We start from the raw sequence: 18,782 nt of genomic DNA on the forward strand, positions 1-18,782 counted from the left end.
GTCCCTGAGCAAAAGCAATCCCATGAATGGGTTTGCCTTTTCCTGAGGCAGGAGTAGCCCAGACTGTTTTACCCAGCATGTTTCTTACGTGCACTACAGTCCATTGTATCGTTCAACTTTTCCAGAGGCTGGTGCATGATAGGGGATGTGATACACCCACTCAATACCATGTTCTTTGGCCCAAGTGTCTATAAGGTTGTTTCGGAAATGAGTCCCGTTGTCTGACTCAATTTTCTCTGGGGTGCCATGTCGCCATAGGACTTGCTTTTCAAGGCCCAGGATAGTGTTCCGGGCGGTGGCATGGGGCACAGGATATGTTTCCAGCCATCCGGTGGTTGCTTCCACCATTGTAAGTACGTGGCGCTTGCCGTTGCGGGTTTGAGGGAGTGTGATGTAATCAATCTGCCAGGCCTCTCCATATTTATATTTCAGCCATCGTCCTCCATACCAAAGAGGTTTTGACCGTTTGGCTTGCTTGATTGCAGCACATGTTTCACAGTCATGAATAACCTGTGCTATAGTGTCCATGGTCAGGTCCACCCCTCGATCACGAGCCCATCTGTAGGTTGCATCTCTACCTTGATGGCCTGAGGTGTCATGGGCCCATCGGGCTATAAATAATTCACCTTTATGTTGCCAGTCCAGGTCCACCTGAGCCACTTCAATCTTAGCAGCCTGATCCACCTGCTGGTTGTTTTGATGTTCTTCAGTAGCCCGATTCTTGGGCACATGAGCATCTACATGGCGTACCTTTACAACCAGGTTCTCTACCCGGGCAGCAATATCTTGCCACAATGCCACAGCCCAGATGGGCTTGCCCCTGCGCTGCCAGTTGTTCTGCTTCCATTGCTGTAACCACCCCCACAGGGCATTTGCTACCATCCATGAATCAGTATAGAGATAGAGAACTGGCCACTTTTCTCGTTCAGCAAAATCTAAAGCCAGCTGAATGGCTTTCACTTCTGCAAACTGACTCGATTCACCTTCTCCCTCAGCTGCTTCTGCAACTCGTCGTGTAGGACTCCATACAGCAGCTTTCCATCTCCGATGCTTTCCCACAATACGACAGGACCCGTCAGTGAACAAGGCATATTTCTTCTCATTTTCCGGTAGCTTGTTGTACAGTGGGGCTTCTTCAGCACGAACCACCTCCTCCTCTGATGATATCCCAAAGTATTTGCCTTCTGGCCAGTCCATAATCACCTCCAAGATTCCTGGGCGACTGGGGTTTCCTATTCGAGCCCGCTGAGTAATCAGTGCAACCCACTTGCTCCATGTAGCATCAGTTGCATGATGTGTAGAGGGGACCCTTCCTTTGAACATCCAGCCTAGTACCGGCAGTCGGGGTGCCAGGAGGAGCTGCGCTTCAGTACCGACCACTTCCGAAGCAGATCGAACTCCCTCATATGCTGCCAATATCTCCTTTTCAGTTGGAGTATAGCAGGCTTCAGATCCTCTGTATCCCCGACTCCAAAACCCCAGGGGTCGACCTCGAGTTTCCCCAGGTTCTTTCTGCCAGAGGCTCCAGGTGGGACCATTCTCCCCGGCTGCGGTGTAGAGCACATTCTTTACATCTGGTCCTGTTCGGACTGGCCCGAGGGCTACTGCATGAACTATTTCCTGCTTAATTTGTTCAAAGGCTTGTCGTTGCTCAGGGCCCCATTCAAAAGCATTCTTCTTACGGGTTACTTGGTAGAGCGGGTTTACAATCAGACTGTAATTTGGAATGTGCATTCTCCAAAACCCCACGACACCTAGGAAAGTTTGTGTTTCTTTTTTGCTAGTTGGTGGAGACATAGCTGTTATTTTGTTGATCACATCCATTGGGATTTGACGACGTCCATCTTGCCATTTTATTCCTAAAAACTGGATCTCTCGTGCAGGTCCTTTGACTTCATTTTGTTTTATGGCAAAACCGGCCTTCAGAAGGATTTGGACTATTTTCTTCCCTTTCTCGAAAACTTCTTCTGCAGTGTCACCCCACACAATGATGTCATCGATGTACTGCAGGTGTTCAGGAGCTTCCCCCTGCTCCAGCGCAGACTGGATCAGTCCATGGCAAATGGTAGGGCTATGTTTCCACCCCTGGGGCAGCCGATTCCAAGTATATTGGACTCCCCTCCAAGTGAAAGCAAACTGTGGCCTGCACTGTGCTGCTAGAGGGATGGAGAAAAATGCATTAGCGATATCAATTGTGGCATACCACTTGGCTGCCTTTGATTCCAGTTCATACTGGAGTTCTAGCATGTCCGGCACTGCAGCACTCAGCGGTGGCGTGACTTCGTTCAGGCCACGATAGTCCACTGTTAGTCTCCACTCACCATTAGACTTTCGCACTGGCCATATGGGACTATTAAAAGGTGAATGAGTCTTGCTGATCACTCCTTGGCTCTCCAGTTGACGAATTAGCTTATGGATGGGACTCAGGGAGTCTCGGTTGGTGCGATATTGCCGCCGGTGCACAGTTGTGGTAGCGATCGGCACTTGCTGTTCTTCAACCCTCAGCAACCCCACAACGGAAGGGTCCTCTGAGAGACCAGGCAAGGTAGACAACTGTTTAATGTCCTCTGTCTCCAAGGCAGCTATGCCAAAAGCCCAGCGGAACCCTATTGGGTCCTTGAAATATCCTCTTCTAAGAGAGTCTATGCCAAGGATGCACGGAGCATCTGGGCCAGTCACAATACGGTGCTTTTGCCACTCATTACCGGTTAGACTCACTTCAGCCTCCAATACAGTTAACTGCTGGGATCCCCCCGTCACACCATAAATACAGATGGGCTCTGGCCCTTTATAGCTTGATGGCATTAGAGTACAGTGTGCACCGGTGTCTACTAAAGCCTTATACTTCTGTGCGTCTGACGTGCCAGGCCATCGAATCCACACACTCCAATAAACTCGATTGTCCCTTTCCTCCCCCTGGCTGGAGGCAGGGCCCCTCTAGTCCTGGTCAGAATCTTCGTTTCTGTGTTTAAAGGACTGCCTGCTGGAAGTTGGAGCAGCAAACTTTTCAGAGAATCCCTTTATCCCAATTGTTTTCCTTTGCAATTCACGTACCCGTGCCTCTAGGGTCGCAGTAGATTTTCCATCCCATTTTCTCATGTCCTCTCCATGGTCACGTAGGTAAAACCACAAGGTGGCGCGGTGTGTGTGCCCACCATATTGTCTTCCTTGTATAGATGAACGTTTACCCCTAATAGCTGAGACACTAGTTTGTACAGGTGGGGAGGAAAATAATCTCTCTTCAAGTTGGTGGATCTTTTCAGAAAGTTTCTCCAAAGTATTCTCTTTTAGCTGGTGGACACTGGTTCGTTCAGGTGGAGGGGAGGATAAATTCTCTTTAAGTTGGTGGACATCTTCAGAGAGTTTCTCCACAGCTGAGACGCAGGCCTGTAGGGAAGAGGAGAGATTTCCTTCGTACTGCCGGAGTATTTTAGTCACTTCATTCACTGTGGGATTCTCCTCCGCTTTCCAGGCTAGTATTGCCAATGAGCTGGCATATGATGATGGTGCACTCTGTACAAACTTCCGCCACATGGGTAGTGTACAACGGACTGCATCTGGATCTGCGGATGTTTGTGCGTCGTCTAGGTCCTTATAAATGACTTCCCGTACGGCCAATTCCCTCAGGTACTGAATTCCCTTCTCCATGGTGGTCCATTTGCCTGGTAGACATACAAGTTCTTCCTTGAAGGGATACCTTTCCTGCACAGCTGACAGGAGACGCCTCCAGAGGCTGCGAGATCGTGCTCCATCTCCAATTGCTTTGTCAATGCATGTGTCCCTAGCAAGGGATCCCAGCCGCCTGGCTTCCTTGCCCTCTAATTCCACATAATTGGCTCCCGTGTCCCAGCACCGGAGCAGCCAGGTGACAAGCTGCTCGCCTATACAGCGACCAAAATCTTTTCGCACATCTCGTAGCTCACGCTGGTATAGAGTCCGGGTAGTTACTGTTGATTTTTCGACATCCCCATCCTCATCTTCAGTCTCCTGCACCTTTGATGGCCCAGCCTCGTCTTCACTATGCCCAGACTTAGCAGAAGACTGTCTGCGTTCTAAACGACCTGAGCCTCTATACCATTTTTTCACCTTGTCTACAGGGGCAACTTGCACTTCTACAGCTCGTTTCTCTAACCCAGACACAGGGTCTGCCACAGGGGTTGGAATACCCTCTGCGGGGTCAACTTGCACTGCTACAGCTCGTTTCTCTGACCCAGACACAGGGTCTGCCACAGGGGTTGGAATACCCTCTGCGGGGTCAACTTGCACTGCTACAGCTCGTTTCTCTGACCCAGCCACAGGAGTGGGAGCAGCTGCAGGAGCTGGAGCTGCTGCAGGGGCTGGAGTGGCTGCGGGAGCTCTAGCTGGAGCGGCTGCAGGAGCTGGAGCGGCTGCAGGAGCTGGAGCTGGAGCAGCTGCAGAGGCTGGAGCTGCTGCAGGAGCTGGAGCTAGAGCTGGAGCGGCTGCAGGAGCTGGAGCGGCTGCAGGAGCTGGAACTGGAGTGGCTGCAGGAGCTGGAGCGGCTGCAGGAGCTGGAGCGGCTGCAGGAGCTGGAGCTGGAGCGGCTGCAGGAGCCGGAGCTGGAGCGGCTGCAGGAGCTGGAGCTGGAGCGGCTGCAGGAGCTGGAGCTGGAGTGGCTGCAGGAGCTGGAACTGGAGCAGCTGGAGTGGCTGCAGGAGCTGGAACTGGAGCAGCTGCAGGAGCTGCAGCTGGAGCGGCTGCAGGAGCTGGAGCGGCTGCAGGAGCTGGAGCGGCTGCAGGAGCTGGAGCTGGAGTGGCTGCAGGAGCTGGAGCGGCTGCAGGAGCTGGACCTGGAACGGCTGCAGGAGCGGGAGCTAGGTTGCTAGTAGCATCAATTGCAGCTCGATAGGCACAAGCCAGACCCCAGCACGCTACAGTGATTTGTGTCACTTTGGAACTGCCAGAGTCATGACACCTTTTTTTCAAGCATTCTGCCAGCTTTTTAGGATTTTGCAGTTGTTCAGGGGTGAATGTCCAAAACACTGGAGGTGACCACTGCTCTAGAAACCTGCCCATATCCTCCCACACTCCCTGCCACTCGCAACTATCCCGCCTCAAGACAGATCTCCGGATGAGATTCCTAAGTAGTTGTTTAACCCTCCACAAAACCTGAAGCGCATTCAGGAGACATAACAACAAGAGCAGGCTGGTCTGAGTATCCCAAGGATATTCAACATCTCGGAGAACCACCGTGACTAGCTCGGGGGATAAGAGGGTGGTGGTGAAGGAGAAAGGGAGAGTGAACAGGTAGGGAAACATGTCTTCCCCTGTCCCCTCCACAGATTGGCTCCCTAACGAAAACAGGCAATAGGTGTAACTGCTAATAGTTTCCGAGATATGGTTTCCAAAGTATAGAGTCGATGTCAGTGCTGAGTACAAATACCAGGTTAAAGTCGTGACCAGATATTTCATCATTTCATAAGCCATTGTTACACCGCACAGTACCATAACAATCTTAAACCAGGGCCCGGAAAGGATAAACAGTGCAACAGGGAGCACATACAGAAAGTAACGCACCATAAAACTCAATTTGGAATACAGGTACAGCAGACTGGAGATTAAGGCAATCAACATCGTGACTAGCAACTATTAAGCAGGTCCAATACTTATACCAATTTTAGTTTAACACACTCTGGTCAAATTTGTCAATATCTCAACCCTTCGAGCCCCACGTTGGGCGCCAAAAGGGCTGTTGTGGTTTAACCCGGCTGGCAGCTAAACACCACACAGCCGTTCGCTCACCCTCCCCCCTCCCTCTCTGGGATGGGGGAGAGAAACGGGAAAGTGAAGCCGGTGAGTTGAGATAAAGACAGTTTATTAAGACAGGAATATAATAATAACAATAATAATAATAATAGTGATAATGATAATAGTATTAATAATAATAATGTGTAAGAAAACAAGTGATGCACAATGCAATTGCTCACCACCCGCTGACCGATGCCCAGCCTATCCCCGAGCAGCCGGCCCCCCACCCCGGCCAGCCACCCCTATATATTGTTTAGCATGACGTCAGATGGTATGGAATACCCCTTTGGCCCGTTTGGGTCAACTGTCCTGGGTCTGTCCCCTCCCAGCTCCTGCTGCACCCCCAGCCTGCTCGCTGGCAGGACAGAGCGAGAAGCCGAAAAGTCCTTGGCCTGGTGTAAACACTGCTCTGCAACAATTAAAACATCAGCATGTTATCAGCGCTCTTCTCATCCTAATCCAAAACATAGCACCCTACCAGCTACTAGGAGGGAAAATTAACTCTGTCCTAACTGGAACCAGGACACAGGTTCAAACCTTCTGCTTGTCATAGCATCCCTTTTAGAAAATCTCTTAATCAAGATTTCATGTGATAGGTGCTCCACCCCTATTGCTGAACAAGATGTTCCAAAATAGTTAATTACCTTCACTATTTAAAAAATGCAGACTCAGTGCAGACTCAGTGTCTTATTTCCATTTTAAATTTGTCAAATGTCTGCTTCCATCCAGTGGAAATCGTCAAACTATTTTTTTTCTGTATTAAAAAAAAAACAAAACACAAACATTCTATTAGAAATTATTTATAGACTATGATTGGAAGACTGTTTAACCTTCTCTTCAATAAACTGTGGCAACTCTTGTTACTTTTTCAGACCTAGAATTATTCTTGCAGTTCTGCATAATTCTTAGACTTTTTTTTTTTTTTTTTAAGAGAAATCACCTGAACTAAATGTAGAATTCCAATATGGACCTTTAATGAACCATATTCATAGGTAACATCTCCTCACTATTTCTAGAGGATAATCTCCAAAGACTGGCTTTATCCAGAGAATGTACCGAGCCCTATAAGTATTTTAGCATAATCCTGAGAGCTCGTGTATTTGGCTTTTACCAAGATACTTATGTTCTTGTTATAAGCACTGTTTTCTATTGTAGAATTCTTCTTTTTATGAGCTATCCACCTGCTTTTTCCTGTGGATACTTAATTTTACATTTTGTTGGGTTAAAATGAACACTCTCTGACTGAATCCAGCCTACACAGTGACCCAGGTCAGCCTGACTTACTTCTGTCATTATTTAACACTTTTAGTATGACTGGCAAATTTTACCAGTAATTACTTTAGATATCTTACAGGTAGCGTTAGAGAAACTGAGTAGCACAGAGATTTCAGCATGCTCCTGGAGGACCTACTAGAAACTCCTCAACATTATAAGTCACAATTTACAATTTTTTTCAGTGGTGTATCAGTTATCCAATTTTTTAGAAGTTTAATATGGGCTGCTTTCATCTTCTGTAAAGAAAATCTCTGTCAAATGCTCTAGAAGGGTTTAAGTAAACTTTATGAAAATTTACTTTATTAACCAAACTTGCAATTTCATGAAATCAGATTCATTTGATAGATTGTATTTTCCATGAAACCATGCTGATTAATATTAATTGTACACCACTTATTTTTTTATCATATTATCTCATGTCAAGATTTTCATAGTTTTACTTAGGCTTATAAAAGATTAACTAATTTTACCAGGTCATCTGGTTTACATCCTTGAAAATTAAGAATAGATTTTTTTCTGGAGCACTTTGAAGCTTTTCTAATATTCCATAAATATCTAAAATGAATATAAATGATTCAGCAAATTTCTGAGACAATTCTTTGAATATTCTGGGGTTCCAATTATCCAACAGATTTGAAATATTTAATAGTAGTTGTTTAGCATAGTCATCAGTTAAAAACTGTTCATACGTTACAAAATGGGTGGGTGGGTGGATGGATGGATGGATGGATTGGATAACTAGATAGACAGATCTCACTTGGAAATGATTAAGCATCAGTGGAAGGTTAAATATTCCAAAAAGTCATCCTACACTATTAGACACTGGAAAACAGCTGAAGTGCTATGCCCTTGATCTGCAGACATGCTCTTTTACTCAGTATTCCACTACCTATAAATCACCGTACAATACAATACCTTCCAATGCACACATACATTATAGAGCTACTTACATATGGATTGTATCCTGAAATTCATTACAGCACTAAAAAAAATGCAAGACAGCAGCTAGTACATTGTGTAAAGAACATAGCAAGGTAAAGACCTTGCAAGGCAATTAAAGGGAAGCCTCCATTCTCTGATAAGACTAATAAACATGGGAAAAGAGAAACTGAACAGTCTTAGAAATGAAATGTACTGAGGTAGCGAGGAACTGCAGGGCAGCAGGTCAGCTCCCAATGGAGAGAGAAGAGTGGGAGTTCCTCCCCAGCACCCTTTCCCCAGAGAAGGCCCCAGTGATTTGAGCACCTCATAGTTGCCTTCCCACCAGAAAATGCCTTCTTGCCATTCCTAGATCTGCCCCTTCACTGGTTAGTAACAAAAGCAAGGAACCCAAGCTCTGATGGGACAATGATATTAATAGCCAATTATATTAATATGCAATTCCTTAACTACTAACACAAGCGTTTGGGAGAAGGAAAAGAACAGGGCCATTGATCTAAACAATTGCCAGTGTTTTCTGCAGCTTCCTCCATCTTAGTAGTCTGGTCCAGGCCCCCTCCTATCTCCTCGGTAGCAACACTTTGGGTGCAAGAGAAGCAAGGGGCATGGACTTTTCCTGCACTGATACTCAGCATATGTGCACCATGTTTCTTCTCTCTCACTTCACGGGAATTTGCCTTCCACAGGCTGAGGCAGATTCTGCAGACCACAGTATTTTCCTCTTTTCTTACTCTTATTACTCTCTGCTGAGACGAGCATGGGTTGAATGACAAGGTGGAAGAGTTCAGAAGAATAAGATCCTTTCCTTAGCTAGTGACATTCTTAACTGGAGCAACAAGAAGTGCTAGGAAAGATCCCTCGTGGCTGTCAGAGAAATAGACTGACAGCCAGAACCAAAACGGTGCATCTCTAGCCAAAAAAGCCAATGAGCACCAATGTCTATATTTCCATTGCAATCTCTTGTGAAATGCATCACTGAGATACTAGTTTTGTGCAGCAAGCACATGGCATATATATCCAGTAACTCTTCTTAGTTTTAGGACAAGTTAAATATTTGTTTCTTTGAGGTTTCCTATTTTCCTTTCCACTGCCTGAGACCAGCCTACTTATGTAAATGGACCTGCTGTAGGACTGTCTGCCCCCAGTTCAGGAGTCTGGATCAAAAGTTGGCATCTGGACCTGTCACTGACCATGGTCTTGACTTCTAATTTTGGGTATGCTCAGTGTACTTAACAAGCTTTGGGCTGCATCCAGAGAAGGGTTTCTGCTGAAGAGAGGCAGCAAGTTATTCCAACCTGGTAGCAGATCATCAAAAGCCTGTTTTGCACATTGACTGCTAATTCTCCTTGCAGCATGCAAAGAGAAACAGAAAACTCACAAAGGCCAATTAGGGATCCATGGGAACCTAACGATGTGCTCATTCAGGACTGTTCTTAGAGCACAAACTAATTCATGGCCATGCAGAGACACTACTCACTGTGAATGAAAAGTTTACAGTTACAAAACAGTCTTCAAACGCACTCTGAGATAGATTGCAAATTCCCTTCTTTATCATGTCAGCCTATTAAAACAGAAAAACAGCCCGTAAGTAATATCAGCTACATAAAGCCAATGGTGATCATGCTGGTGTCTTGAGGAAGGCATGAAGCTCCCTCAGCAAGCCACACTACCAAGATTTTCTGTGGAAGAAATGGGGAGTTAAACCAAAGCTCCCTCCAGGATGCTACCCCAGTTTCCACCTGTAGTAAAAGTTATGCAGGAAAAGAGCAGGACAGGAGAAGCCATGGACTCCAATGTCAGTACCTTCCTGGAAGTTGCTGTGCAGACTCAGGAAGATTAGATGCCCTGAGCTGCAATCCCAGCACATTTCTTGATTCTTTGCTGCTTTGATAAATCATTTATTAGAGCAGCCTTTTTACATAATCCCTGGGAAGAAAAAAAAAAAAAAACCACCAACAAAAAAAGCATAAAATAGATTTATCACAAAATTCTGTCCTCCTACCAACCATCTTCGACCAGGACATATATTTCTCTGATTATTAATTAACTGATGCACAGAAACAGCTTTGAGATTTTTAACCTCTCCCTTTCTCTTTTGTCCTTCAAGAGCATAGATGACAATGCAGGGGTGGTATTCAAAATACAGATAGCTTCTCGAGCAATGGAAGTACAAGCATCGTGCATTGAGCCCTGTAGTTATGAACTCAAGCATTAAAGCCATTCAGAAAGCAAGCATGTAAGCTATTTTCCAGGTACACTCATTCTGTCCTTAGTCATACATGTTTAAATCTGGCATAGCACCAGAAGAGTAACAAAGCTGGTTAACTGTCAACAGTGCACATAACAAAACATACTGTCATATAATCTATCAGTAGACGTTTGATCTGCAAAGAGAAAGGAATATATTGTTATCATGGCTTCTCTATCTGCTTATCCCTTATCATTGTGAAATCTCAACTCTCAGGATAAGCTATAGCTCTTCTTCTTTTTGGAGTCCATCCAAATATCCTCAACAACATGAAATACAACTCCACATAAATAACATGAAGGGGGAAAGCTGAATGCATCAACAACTTCTGAGCATATCAAGCCCCCTGAAACTAAAACAGTCAAATGAAGCTAGAGGCATTAGCTGCTATGTCCCTAGGATGTGCTTACAAAGAAAATGCACAATTATTGGCATTTTCCCTCCTCCTTCTCTCTCCACAGCCCACCCAACACAGTCCCTCCACCCTCAGCAGCTAGACAGTAGAGATTTCTTATATTACAGCAGTGGAGTCCTGGGCTGCCCAGGGAAGTGGTTGAGTCACCATCCCTGGAGGTCTTTAAAAGACATTTAGATGTTGAACTTAGTGATATGGTTTAGCGGAGGACTTGTTAGTCTTAGGTCAGAGGTTGGACTAGGTGATCTTGGAGGTCTCTTCCAACCTAGACGATTCTGTGATTCTGTGGATATCAGGACAACTAATGAGAATAAAATAACTAATACAAATCCAGTCCAGATCTGTGGGCAACTAATATACCAACAGCATCAAAGTACAGCTCTCAGCTTCATTATCTGCTCTAAATGAAATATAGTGAGCAAATGCACTTCTAATCTCTCTTATTAGTCCCATTTTTTTAAAAATGCTGTATTATTTACAGCTTTTCACAGAATGAGGAAATGGCCCTAGATTTCCATCTGAAAAGCAAAATGATTGTAAAAAATAGAGTAGCTTTGTGAGCTTATCTAAAGGCAGGGTATTTTGCAGGGGTCCAAACGTATCAACATCCCAGTACCAGGACTTATCACCCAATTAAAGGCCTCGTCTTGGCAAAAGTAGAGAAATAGTAGACTTCCATCACACCTGGCAGTAAGTTGCGCAATCGCCACCACTTGTCAGTTGCACAATCGCCAGCACTTGTTCTCGTGGGAGACTTCAACTTCCCAGGCATGTCCTGGAAATACAGTACAGCTCAGAGGAAGCAGTCTAGGAGGATTCTGGAGAGTGTGGAAGATAGCTTCCTGGTGCAGCTGGTTAGAGAGCCTACCAGGGGAGGTGCCCCGCTAGACCTTCTGTTCACAAACAGTGATGGACTGGTGGGAGATGTGGTGGTCGGGAGCTGTCTTGGGCAGAGTGACCACGAAATGGTAGAGTTCTCTATTCTTGGCGAAGTCAGGAAGGGGACCAGTAAAACCGCTGTATTGGACTTCCGGAGGGCTGACTTTGAGCTGTTCAGGACACTGTTTGGCAGAGTCCCTTGGGAGGCAGTTCTGAAGGGCAGAGGAGTCCAGGAAGGCTGGGCACTCCTCAAGAAGGAAATCTTAATGGCTCAGGAGCGGTCTGTCCCCATGTGCCCAAAGACGAGCCGGCGCGGAAGAAGACTGGCCTGGCTGAACAGAGAGTTGTGGCTTGAGCTTAGGAGAAAAAAGAGGGTTTATAATCTTTGGAGAAGAGGGCAGGCCGCTCAGGAGGACTATAAGGATGTTGCAAGGCTGTGCAGGGACAAAATTAGAAAGGCCAAAGCTCATCTGGAGCTCAATCTGGCTACCGCCGTTAAAGATAACAAAAAATGTTTTTACAAATACATCAACGCAAAAAGGAGGACAAAGGAGAATCTCCATCTTTTACTGGATGCAGGGGGAAACTTAGTGACAAGAGATGAGGAAAAGGCTGAGGTGCTTAATGCCTTCATTGCCCCAGTCTTTAGCGGCAAGACCAGTTGTTCTCTGGATACCCAGTACCCTGAGCTGGTGGAAGGGGATGGGGAGCAGAATGTGGCCTTCATAATCCGTGAGAAAATGGTTGGCGACCTGCTACAGCACTTAGATGTACGCAAGTCGATGGGGCCGGATGGGATCCACCCGAGGGTACTGAGAGAACTGGCAGAAGAGCTGTCCAATCCACTTTCCATCATTTTTCAGCAGTCCTGGCTACCAGGGGAGGTCCCAGTCGACTGGCGGCTAGCAAACGTGACGCCCATCTACAAGAAGGGTCGGAGGGTAGACCCGGGAAACTATAGGCCTGTTAGTTTGACTTCAGTGCCAGGGAAGCTCGTGGAGCAGATTATCTTGAGTGTCATCACGTGGCACTTGCAGGGCAACCAGGCGATCAGGCCCAGTCAGCATGGGTTTATGAAAGGCAGGTCCTGCTTGACGAACCTGATCTCCTTCTATGACAAAGTGACGCGCGTGGTGGATGAGGGAAAGGCTGTGGATGTGGTCTACCTTGACATCAGTAAGGCTTTTGACACCGTTTCCCACAGCATTCTCCTGAAGAAACTGGCTGCTCGTGGCTTGGACTGGCGTACGCTTCGTTGGGTTAAAAACTGGCTGGGTAGCCGGGCCCAAAGAGTTGTGGTGAATGGAGTCAAATCCAGTTGGAGGCCGGTTTCTAGTGGAGTCCCCCAGGGCTCAGTACTGGGGCCAGTCCTCTTCAATATCTTTATCGATGACCTGGATGAGGGGATCGAGTGCACCCTCAGTAAGTTTGCAGACGACACCAAGTTAGGTGCATGTGTCAATCTGCTCGAGGGTAGGAAGGCTCTGCAGGAGGATCTGGATAGGCTGGACCGATGGGCTGAGGCCAACTGTATGAAGTTCAACAAGGCCAAGTGCCGGGTCCTGCACCTGGGGCACAACAACCCCAAGCAGAGCTACAGGCTGGGAGATGAGTGGCTGGAAAGCTGCCTGGCAGAGAAGGACCTGGGAGTACTGGTTGATAGTCGTCTGAATATGAGCCAGCAGTGTGCTCAGGTGGCCAAGAAGGCCAACAGCATCCTGGCTTGTATCAGAAGCAGTGTGGGCAGCAGGGCTAGGGAAGTGATTGTCCCCCTGTACTTGGATCTGGTGAGGCCGCACCTCGAGTACTGTGTTCACTTTTGGGCCCCTCACTACAGGAAGGAGATCGGGGTGCTCGAGCGTGTCCAGAGAAGGGGAATGAAGCTGGTGAGGGGTCTGGAGAACAAGTCTTACGAGGAGCAGCTGAGGGAGCTGGGATTGTTCAGCCTGGAGAAGAGGAGGCTCAGGGGCGACCTTATCGCCCTCTATAGGTACATTAAAGGAGGCTGTAGCGAGGTGGGGATTGGTCTATTCTCCCACGTGCCTGGTGACAGGACGAGGGGGAATGGGCTAAAGTTGCGCCAGGGGAGGTTTAGGTTGGATATTAGGAAGAACTTCTTTACTGAAAGGGGTGTTAGGCATTGGAATGGGATGCCCAGGGAAGTGGTTGAGTCACCATCCCTGGAGGTCTTTAAAAGTCATTTAGATGTAGAGCTTAGTGATATGGTTTAGTGGAGGACTTGTTAGTGTTAGGTCAGAGGTTGGACTAGGTGATCTTGGAGGTCTCTTCCAACCTAGATGATTCTGTGATTCTATGATTCTGAGTATTTCTGGTGGGGCTTGTATACATAAGGATTTTGATTCAGCAATTAACAACACTGAGGAGTAACCCATACAGGCACTAGCCAGTTAGCACAATCTTACCTTGAGATGTGAGTCCCAGCTGCAGAACTGGTAAACCTTGGTTTAAGCTAGGTGCCTGCTTTCACTGCAGTCAGTGCTGATCCCTGGTAAACAGCCAGTGGGATTTGTAGTGTGATTCGTTTGGGCACAGCTAGCAGTGTCGTCCCGCCCCCCCCCCCCCCAAAAAAAAAAAAAAAGTTAAAAATTGTATTCTACACTCCACGGGGTGTATTGGCTAGACCTCTATTGATTATTTTAGGATCCCAAGGTGATTTGCTCACAAATGGATGCCTGTGTAGGCACTCTCTAAATGTATGTGTTTAGCCAGTAGGAGGTACGTTGCAACAGGATCAGTCACAAGAGTAGAAATCAAAGTTTTCACAGGCAAGTTATGTTCTCTAAAGATGATATAAGCAATTGTGCAGCTGCAGCCAACTCAGCTTTGATATTTGGTAGCTGTGTCTATATTAGTAACGTAAACGTACCTGGCACTTTTCTTGAGCAGTGGTGCCAGCTGGCACAGAATGGCCCACACCCAAATTATTAAATCCTGTTACTTTCCAGAATATCATGGCAACCTCCAAGCGAACTACTGAAAACAGCTTCTGTCCTGTGCTAATACTCACGCTGCGTCCAGGAATTGTTTGGAGTTAGGCATAAGCCAAACTATGTCAAGAACCTTTCTAAAAATTCAGTGGCATAGATGATTGGGCTTCAGTTTCTCTGAACTTCCCTGGCACGTTTTTAGTGTACTGTTAGAGCTGATGGGTCTTGGACAGCAGTATTAACAGTCCAGAGGTGATTTTAAAAAGAACTGTCTTTCACTGCAGCTATATTCAAGGATGTGAGGTAGCTAGACAGCAAATTTCAAGTTGAAGATCGAGTAAAGCATTTCCAAAGGAGCTGCCAGCAGTATTTAAAGACTGAATCAACTCAGGTGAAATCAGGAAGTGCTTAGTTTATTCCTTTGCTGAGACCAAATCACAGGGCCTTGTTGACTGATAGATTATTCAACTAGTCACATGTAAACTGGGAACATTACCAGGTGCTTACTGGCTAAAAAGTAATTGCAAATGCAGATCCATTGCCATTTAATAATACGTAGGCTCATTACCATAACTCTCTAGTTTTCTGTCTAGAGATTCATGACTGCCATGAGGCTCGAGCAACACTTCTGCTCACACCTTCAGAGCTGCAGTGTTGGTACCTCCTCATCCAGGTGGCTGGCAGGATAACTGTGTGGAGAGCCAGTTACCTGGAGCCTCAGCTTCAAGAGGGGAGGATGAGGAGGGATGCCTGTTTATTTCATGGGCCTCCCTCTTAAAACCACATTTGCCACACTTAATAAACCTGTTGTCTCACTTTGAGGCTGAGATCATAGGTTTTATGACCTCTCATAAACCTTTGTTATTAGCCAAAGGCAGGGAGTACAGCTTCAATGCAAGAGTGAGGCGGTGTGTTTCTGTATATGTGTGTATTCGTGTGTGCGTGTCTTTTCCAAACAAAAGCCACCCTGTGTCATGTGTGAGCCTTGCTTTCGAGGAGGAACTAGACCAGAGAGGAGGTTCTGCTGAATGCAGTCACAGAACAGCCCAAGGCTGTAAACCATGTCTGGTTCTGTTGTCAGGAGCAGGTATATACCTGGCAGCAAATGCTCAGCATTATCTTTTTGAGGGGCTCTAAAGCTGTCTCTTCATTTCAGCCTGTCTGTCTAGAGACACTGGGTTTCTGGGGCTGATTTGTGCTGCCAGAGCTTTGCAGGGGTGGGAAAACAGATGGCTTTGTCTGGACTGTAGGCTTGTCCAGGCTAGACTTACCTAGAGTTTTTGCTCAGAAATATTTTTGGCGAAGAGGGACATTTCTGGCAAAGGTAGCACAGGCAATTCTTGTACAATGTGATGGCCCCCTGTCTCAGTCATATCTCAGTCTCCTGGTCACTCCAGCTAAAGTCATGTACAGTATGTGCAAACGAGGTCTCCTCCTGGAGCTAACATAAGAAAAAAAAAAGAAAAAAAAAAAGAAATTAAAAACCTTCCTCAAAGCTGAATGAGTTAGATGCATTGCATCTAGCTTGGTTCTGAGCTATCTTGCCTCTTCTGATCCTCTTCCACTGAGACAAAGAATAAGTGGCTCGTAGGTACAATATTCAATCACTATGGGTGCTTCTATTGCTGGATGGAGTCCATGGCTGATTAGATGGTGTGCTGGCAAGGTATGAAACTACTTACAGAAACCATGTTAGGAAAGCACTAGTGTTCATATTTCTCAACTGCAGCATCAACATAAAGTAAAGGTCTGCAGTAATTGACAGTTAATAAAGCTCCTCATATTCTTAAGTGGCCAACAATCAAACTATTCGTGCCAATGAATACCATAATGGAGAGCTTATTAAACTCACATTTTGCTTATATTGCCATAATAAGGAGGTAGCAGTAGGTATATCAGGTTCCCTTCATTTTGAATATTGGAAGGCAAAGGAAAGGTTATGTTGGGGAGTGAAGGAGGGTCTAGGAAGAGATGTTACCCAGTCACAACAGAGGAAAAAAGAACAAGACAGAGAACAAGTGCCTTGAGACCATGCATCACATCTGCTCTAGGGTTACCCAAATCTTTCTTGTGCTGGTACTGTGGCACCAGCCTTTGGATCCCCATGCTTCACATAGTCTCGTGTCTGAACTGGCACTCAGACCAGGCACAGCATCCTGGGACACCGATCTGTAACAACCCCTCCTACTCTCCATCCCCCATTGGCAACCTTCCTCTCCTCACTTTACTGCCCGTCTGCCCACCCTCCTACCTGCTCACTTCCTCCCTCCCGCCACCCTCACCCCCTTCCCCATGTTCATCCCCAGTGGTCATTGCATGTACATGCCTTGGCCTCCTTCAGCTCATTAAGCCCTCTGCCTTGCCTCATGTTTTGACAGGTTTTGTGAGTTTTGACAACCCTGCCAGTGCCCAAGCTGCCATCCAGGCTATGAATGGCTTCCAGATTGGCATGAAGAGGCTGAAGGTGCAGCTGAAGAGGCCAAAGGATGCTAATCGCCCCTACTGAAGGGTTGTGGGAACCACTGGATACAAAGCACTAGCACAGGTATCTGCATGGGGAAGGGGGTGTCAGCTGTGGTTGTAGCCTCTCCTTTGTGCTGTAGACCCCCAAAAAGATTCAGCTCTGCAACTCTCTGGCTTCTGCCTTTTCCACTTAGGCCTCTGGCTAGAGCCACACCACACAGACACCCACCCACACATAAACCAGAAACTGTTTGTGCCTCATTAGAAAGAGAGACGGAAGGATGCTTAACGACGGTTCCCCGCCCCAGTAGCATCCTTCATCTCTCCAAATTCTTCCTGGTCACTAGAGGGGAAGCAGCAGCTGTCCTGATTCCCCTTGCTCAGCCAAAGGCAGCATTTCTGGTGGCTGAAGAAAATCAGCAATTAAGCGATGGGACTGGGCTGCAGTTTAATCCCAGGTGACTGGACTGAGACAGTGTCTGTCTCAATAGCTCTGTGTTGCAAATGTTTCAAAGCATTCTTCATTCTTCATGCAGTATAGTCTGTATCCAATTTCATTCCAGCATAATAACTATATGTAAATATGTCTCCGTGACAACTAAATAACACCTAATTTCTTTGTTTCCAAGCCCAATGAATTAATAGGAGGATCCATGCTGTCATCTTGTTCAGTTGCTGTTAACTTCTGTATATAGATAAAACCCAAACAAAGCCAAGGAAGCTTTGCTTGAGTGAGGACCTAGACGTATCTGAATGAGGGTCTCATTGTAAGAATCAAGCACTTTGTGTTGTTGAAAAGGAGACAACTTGATGCTACAAGGAAACTTCCAATACATGTAACAGTGTCAAAAATATCAGAAGCAGCAGCTTGTTTCATTGGTATTCCAGCCTATTAGCAATAACAACAATGGAGATGTTTCCAAAAATTGAAACATTTTCCACCACTGACTGGCCTTTCCATTAGATAATTCTTAGAGAAATTAAATATATAAAATGTATGTGTTTGTTGCAGAGATGGCAAGTCTCTGCTGTTAAAGCCATTCCATACCAGAGATTCCCCAATAAACCCAGCACTTAGGGTCACCCTAAGCTGCAACAAGCAGTTTGCATGCCTAAGTTAGTGACAGAGAGATGGGTTAGGTAAGCTTTCTAGGCCATTACGACCATAACATCTAAGATTCAGTGATTTTAATTCAGGCCTTTTTGATTCACTTAAGGTTCAGGCAGAAAGTCCCCTTCTTCAACCCTCCCAAAGAACTATGAAGTGATCCAGTTTTTCACTGGTATCTCTAATATCTTTGAAAATACCCTATTGTGGTCTGCAGAGCAGTATCCTTTCTATTGAGAATTAAAGAATGGGATTAAAATGTCTTTGAAAGAGGTGCTGCACTGAACAAAACATGGAGCAGACTAAGAAAACTTCCAGTAAATGTATTAGGCGCATGTTCTAATTTCAAAGGGCCTTTTAGTATCTCTCTGGCAATAATGACTCAAGATACAACTTCCATAGTCCAGAATCTCCTTTATATGTGACTATATGAAGATAATTTTCAATGCATTTTCCCTCTTCATATACCTCTTTTCTTTTCCTTGCTTATGACAAGGCCTCTTGGAAGCTTGAAACCAAAATACGTTTCCATATCGAAATGCTTTTTGCTTCATCACACTGGGTTTTTTTACTGCAGGCTTTGCTCAGAAGTATTGGGAGAGAGCGGGAGATGCATGCATGCTATTTTGTTAAAGCAGGGACTGTCTTTGTTGGGGAGATTTTCAATAACACCTGCAAAGGGATGAAGGAACACATGTATCTCCCTAGTTGTTTGGCACCAAGCAATAGCTTTATATTGTA

General features: G+C 46.0%; 1 protein-coding gene across 2 annotated transcripts in view; it reads left to right on the forward strand.

The window, feature by feature from the left end:
* Positions 1 to 17,072, forward strand: part of LOC310888764 (CUGBP Elav-like family member 4) — an 815,597-nt gene extending 798,525 nt beyond the window's left edge. For both annotated transcript variants that reach the window (XM_083815832.1, XM_083815833.1), the window contains exon 12: positions 16,849 to 17,072. In XM_083815832.1, coding sequence (XP_083671958.1) covers positions 16,849 to 16,976 — 128 coding nt within the window. In that variant the 3' untranslated portion in view covers positions 16,977 to 17,072. The remainder of the gene's footprint in view (positions 1 to 16,848) is intronic.
* The last annotated feature ends 1,710 nt before the right edge of the window (positions 17,073 to 18,782 follow it).

Source organism: Anser anser (assembly GCF_964211835.1).
Source record: "Anser anser genome assembly, chromosome: W".
In the NCBI taxonomy this organism is placed as follows: Eukaryota; Metazoa; Chordata; class Aves; order Anseriformes; family Anatidae; genus Anser; species Anser anser.